Raw genomic sequence first — 5970 nt, 5'->3', positions numbered from 1 at the left:
AACAAACACTAAATCGAATCCATTTCATTCGAATTACCTTTTTTTTTCTCGAGTCCTTATAAATCGAACTCAATTGGTTCGATTTACATGCATTCATAAATTAAATTCAATTGTTTCTATTTATGTTAATTCCTAGTTCGAAACTCATTGTTTCGATTTAAGGCCTTTCTACGATTACATGCAAATCGAATCTATTTGATTCGATTTAGTACTATTTTCACTAAATCGAATTTATTGAATTCGATTTATATAAAAATGTATCTGGAGACATTCACAAATGAAATTTTGTTTTGGGGATCTGAGTAATTTTGGAATGCATTTGATTTATTTAAGTAAATTACCCTATTTTAGTACTATATATTACAATATAACTTATTTATATTTTATTCGACATATCCTCATTTTATATAAATCAAATTAAATCCTAACTTTGCACTAAATGACTTATTTTAATTTAATATCAAAATTAAATTATGAATTAAATTAATTTTTAAATAATTTTTTATTATTTTTATTTTATAAATTTAAAATTTTTAATATTATTTAAATTTATTATTATTATTTCTATCTTTCTACCAGTTGTTTAAATACAAATATTTTTATACATATTTGAATTTTAATTTTGATCATACAAAATTGTTTAGATTAATTTAATATTCATAAATTTATCTATTTCATTTCAGTAAGAGAATTATATAATTAACTCAATTTCAATTTATTCATTTTTGGTGACCAAACTTAAGAAATAGGAAATAAGAGCTTCTGTTTTGGAAAAAGATCCTTTGGCTGTTTTCTGTTTAGGAAGTTCCTGATCATGGCGGTGCCGTACTTTTCCTCGCTTGCCTAATTAATAACATTAACACTTTCACCAAACTGCATAACAAAACACTAAGACCGTTCTTATTCATATTAGTGAGTGTTATCTTCTTCCATTTTCGCATAACCATACTCATTTCTGTTATAAAGTACACACACTTCCCCAATTCTTTATCATCATCCTCATATGCTAAACAGCTAAAGTTAATCATAAAGAAAACAACAAACAAAAGCACTCTGTTAATAAAGAAAACAAAAGAAAAGAAAAGAAAGGAAAAAGGAAGCGTGATTAATATATGTATAGCATCAGAATTATTGATCTTGGGCTTTGTGAGTTGCAATTGAAATGCTGAAGATCTTTAGGGTTTAGCACTGCATACTCGCTTTCCTCCTCGTGATCTCTGTCCTTGTCTCTCTCTTTTCAGGTACAACCTTTTTTTATTTTTAAGAAAAAAATAAAACTAATGTGATTATTAAGTGTGCTTTACCCTAACCATTAATCATAATCATGAAATTTTTTTGTTTTTGAAATGCCCTTGATTTAGATCCGATCATTTGGCTTCAAGAGTCAGGACATGATGTTTATTTGAGGGTTATTTTTCACAGTTCACGTTCTTTGAGCTGATATTAGAAATGGTGAAGTTCTGAATTATATAGCTTGGAAAATTTTCATGTTGCAGGCAGTTCATGACATTCTTGCAGTTCTGACTTGGTTGCTACGACAAGAGTTAAGAGGTAAGATATCCATTTACTTGAGCATTCTTGTGCTGTCAGAACATGCAAGTTTCAACTTTCATCTCTATCTGATATCAATTTCCTTGTTCTATGGTGGAAGATGATTTTATTTATAGGACACAAGGGTGATAGCAACTCTTTTGTATTTTGTGGATCAATTACCTTCCCCTTTTTATATAATGATTGATCGGGTAGTGTGGCATGAAAGTCTTGTTTTTCTTTACACTTGAATATATTATATTATTATTGAGCTGTGTAAAATCTTCACCTATTGCTTCCTTGTATGAAATGTCTTCTAATTTTTCTATTTTTCTATATTTACTTAAATCTTAATTCTTTCTCTATAAACAGATGGCAGCTGAGCGAGTTAATGCTGCAACAAGTCAGAAACTGACTGAAACTGACTGGATGAAAAATATTGAAATCTGTGAATTAGTTGCTCATGATCAAAGGTACCCGCACAAATCTTTCTTCTCGTTCTATGGTGTTGTCTCTTTCTGATTGATCAGAACCTTCAACGATATGAAACTAAGTTCATTTAATGTCTTTGTATTTGCTCTTAGATATTTCTTATCGCACATTATTACTTCGTAATTATTTCCTGGTTTGAGAATCAAATCTATGATCTCCAGTCTCCACCCTGTGTCACCCTGACTCTCTTATTGTTGAATTTCTTCCATTTTTTAAGATTTTCTTCTTGCATGATCGTTTTATTTATGTCATGTCAAACATGAGTGCTTGTTTCCAATTAATCAAATTTATTTGGTTGCTACAACATTTTCAGCATTTGAGACTAGGTATTCTTTGAATGGGAAACTTCAACTGGAAGTCTTTGGTAGTTGGTAAACAACTGATATTTGATGCCTTACATAATTTCAATTGAAGATATGTTTATCATGGCACTTATTCAATAGTAGACCTAGTGTGATGCATGAAGCCTGGATGACCTTTCTCTAAATTTTTAAGGTGCCAAAAGAATCCACACAATCTTACCATTGTTAACCATTATTTTTTCTTGAAATTTCAGGCAAGCTAGAGATGTTGTTAAGGCCATAAAAAAGAGACTAGGCAACAAGAACCCCAATACACAACTTTATGCAGTTATGGTGAGCATAATAATTACTTAAATGTTTTATTTATTGTGATCCCCCTCTCTTCTCCCGTCAACCAAAAATAGCCACAGCTAATGTGAAAGTTAGTTTGGAACCACATATTTTTCACTGTACCTGAAGTAGAGAAGCTTGGTTATATGGCCGCCGTTTCTTTAATATTATTCTCTTTGCTCTTTGCTTGTGTCCTAAGGCATTCTACTAACCCGTCCTTTTTCTACTGATTTTCTAGTTGTTGGAAATGTTGATGAACAACATTGGAGATCCAATTCATAAACAGGTTGTTGAAACAGGAACCATTCCTATTCTTGTGAAAATTGTGAAGAAAAAGGTGTGTTTTTTCCCTCACACTATTGAACCTTAGCAATCTTGATTTTTTGTTTATATATTTTGGGTCCTTTCTCTGGTTGCAGTCAGATTTGCCTGTAAGGGAACGGATATTTCTCCTGCTAGATGCTACACAAACAGCCCTTGGTGGTGCTTCTGGAAAGTTTCCACAATATTATAATGCATATTATGAGTTGGTGGTAGGTTACAGATAGGTTGATTCAATCCGATGTCTGCTGAATGGCAATGCTAATTTGCAGCTATACTTCTTACAGAGTGCTGGGGTGCAGTTTCCTCAAAGGTCTCAGGAATTCCAATCAAATTGTCCAAGTTCACAACCTAACAGGACTAATAATGGACCAAACAGGGAACAGGCCTTGCCTAGATCTGGTGGGGTTGCTCAGCAAGCGGAGTCCGATCCTGTTCCCGAATCTAGGTAACTTCTGGTTTCAATTTACTAATAACTAGTGGAAAACAGCGCATTTAATAAGTCTCTAGTTTGGGTATGTTGGAAAGGATTATGATAAGAATGACTACTATTATGATATGATTTATTATGATGAGCATGACTACTATTTTTAAAAGAGTATTTTAAAAATTTATTTCTGGCTTCTTCTTTCCTCTTCTCTTGTTTCATTTTTGGGGGTAAAACGGTAAATTCAACATGGCAGTGGATGGTGCTTGATCTGGTGGACAAATATCGTTCTACAAATATTTGATCTTGTGATTTTCTTCTAGGCAAGAATATATATATTATTCTACATTTCATTTGCAGCATTATTCAGAAGGCTAGCAATGCATTAGAAGTTCTAAAAGAAGTCCTTGATGCTGTTGATGCGCAACATCCTCAGGTAGACCAAAGATGTCTTAAAATGAAATCAGAATTTCGCTCATCTATCTTTGCATTTGTAAATCTTGCATGCTTCTCCGTAGTAGTTCTCTCACAGTTTTATATTAGGTTAATGAATGACAACAAAGGCTGAGACTGAGAGGCTTGAGAATGAGACTGCTTGATAATGATAAATAGTGCTTATAAGAGTAGTTTTTCAAAATTACCTGAGTTACATAGAAACATCATGACATTACTAAAAATTGTACCTCAACTAAAACTAGCATATATTGTCTATATAGGAAGGAAGGAATGTGATAAAATGATTGACTTAGTTTTAGTATTTCTTTATCTACTGCATCTAATACCCTGATATGTAGTTATGAAAAATGTAACTAATCACATTCCCTTTCAGCTAAAACTCTTTTCTTTTTCCGTAGGGAGCAAGGGATGAATTCACCCTTGATCTTGTCGAGCAATGTTCGTTTCAAAAACAGAGAGTAATGCATCTTGTGATGGCTTCTCGGTAGGGATCCTTTGGGTTTCTGTCTCTCCTTGTTAAAAGTATAATTTTCTGCTTCAACTTTCATCATGCATGGAGGATAATGCCTTTTCTGCCCTACAAATTTCCCTAGTATAGGAATCTTTGTGTCTAGTTGCACATGCATGCATTTAATATGGTTAACTTATACCATCAACTGATTTTTGCTTTCACTGTTCATAGTGATGAGAGGATTGTTTCACAAGCAATAGAATTAAACGAGCAGCTTCAGGAAGTACTTGCAAGGCATGATGACCTCGTTTCTGGCAGAGCCACAACTCCCAATCACTTTGTCCATGAAGAAGTAGAAGAGGAGGAGGAACCTGAGCAGTTATTCCGAAGGTACCTTGCAGCCGATTCTTTGAAGATGCTATATTCTTTTCTTGGTTTATTTTTACCAGTGATTGGCGTAAAAAAATGAAAAGTTAATTTCATTAGTAATCTAGTGTCAATGCAAGTTATTTCCATTTTATAAAGAATAAAAGAAGATTAGATTTATTTCTGTATGGCTAATGCCTTGCAGATTACGCAAAGGAAAGGCTTGTGCAAGGCCTGAAGATGAAGAGACTGAACCTCGTTTCCCTAACTGGGGTTTGCTTGAAGAGAGACTCAACCGTGCACTAATAAGACCGCTCTCTTTGGAGCCATCTCGACAAACCAACGCCCGTGCTGCACCTGTTGTGGTTCCACCTCCAAATGCAAGGAACAATGGGGAGCTTCCTCATGTAGCAATTCCACCACCACCTGCGAAGCACTTTGAAAGGGAGAGATATTTTCAGGAGAACAAGAAGAATGGTGCTACTTTGGCCAGTCACTTGAGGGGCCTCTCCTTGCATAGTTACAATGGCAGCAGCTCTCACAGTGGAAGCTTCGATTCTAGTGATTAATCTCTTAATGGACGTAATTTCTATGTTTTTATTTCCCTTTAGTTTTAGTAATACAGATGTAGGAAATATATATATATATAGTTGATGATTTCTGGTTTTTTCTTTTTTCTTTTTTTTTTTTCTTTTTTTTTTTTTTTTTTTTGAGTGGGGGAGGGTATGAAGAATAACATCTGCTGCTGTTCATACAATGAATGTTATTTAGTTGTCTGATTTTATGTTCCATGACTGAGGTTTGTACGTTTCAGGTGCTAGTGTGATAATAATTTTCTATTTTCTTCTGCCCACTTTTATTATTCCTGTTCCGTCCGAGTTCAACCGAGGTATAAGACTCCTTCCGCGACAGCTCGGCTTTGGGAAGAGCTATACGTCGTCTTGGAGAGAATGGTGGAAAAACCTCGGCAATGCGAAACACTGCGGCAGGAGTACCTGCAAAAAGCACTTCAACGCTCAAGTCAGTACAAGATGTTAAGAAAACAATACGAATGAGAGAGTGACATGTATTTGTGACCTGTCTTCACCTGGACTATCTGGTTTGTTGATATAGGTGAGTGAAGTGTTAGCTTCCCTTTATTTGTTCCGATCTTTTTGGTTGGATCGTGAGTGTCATTGTTGATAACGGCTTAGAGATGGTGTTTGACTTGTGTGAAACCGTAATCAAGTTGTGGTTGAGTTCTGCGTTATTATCTCCGGATTATTTGGTCGGTTTTCATATTGATATTGGTTCTG

General features: G+C 34.3%; 1 protein-coding gene across 2 annotated transcripts; it reads left to right on the top strand.

The window, feature by feature from the left end:
• Window positions 1–727: 727 nt before the first annotated feature.
• LOC107630899 (ENTH/VHS/GAT family protein) lies at window positions 728–5528 on the top strand. Of its 2 annotated transcripts, XM_016334181.3 has the most exons (11): window positions 728–1241; window positions 1497–1551; window positions 1903–2003; window positions 2579–2657; window positions 2893–2991; window positions 3074–3187; window positions 3263–3423; window positions 3763–3838; window positions 4257–4342; window positions 4541–4699; window positions 4881–5528. In XM_016334181.3, exons 3-11 carry the CDS (start codon window positions 1903–1905, stop codon window positions 5242–5244), a joined length of 1239 nt encoding a protein of 412 aa, XP_016189667.1. In that variant the 5' UTR covers window positions 728–1241; window positions 1497–1551; the 3' UTR covers window positions 5245–5528. The 2 variants fall into 2 exon arrangements, with proteins under 2 accessions (XP_016189667.1, XP_088365874.1); XM_088509748.1 differs by lacking the exons at window positions 728–1241; window positions 1497–1551 and having other exon boundaries at window positions 1901–2003; window positions 4881–5514.
• The last annotated feature ends 442 nt before the right edge of the window (window positions 5529–5970 follow it).

The sequence above is a fragment of the Arachis ipaensis genome, chromosome B3, assembly GCF_059453495.1.
Source record: "Arachis ipaensis isolate K30076 ecotype BB chromosome B3, ASM5945349v1, whole genome shotgun sequence".
In the NCBI taxonomy this organism is placed as follows: Eukaryota; Viridiplantae; Streptophyta; class Magnoliopsida; order Fabales; family Fabaceae; genus Arachis; species Arachis ipaensis.
Note: the sequence above shows the minus strand (reverse complement) of the source record. Positions and strands in the feature narration are given on the sequence as shown.

Bases quoted from the DNA above. Each gene is read 5' to 3' on its own strand.
- LOC107630899 (XM_016334181.3), top strand. From the start codon at position 1,903: ATGGCAGCTGAGCGAGTTAATGCTGCAACAAGTCAGAAACTGACTGAA. The intron at 2,004-2,578 runs GTACCCGCACAA...TTGAAATTTCAG, and splicing joins TTAGTTGCTCATGATCAAAG to GCAAGCTAGAGATGTTGTTA. The intron at 3,424-3,762 runs GTAACTTCTGGT...TTTCATTTGCAG, and splicing joins GATCCTGTTCCCGAATCTAG to CATTATTCAGAAGGCTAGCA.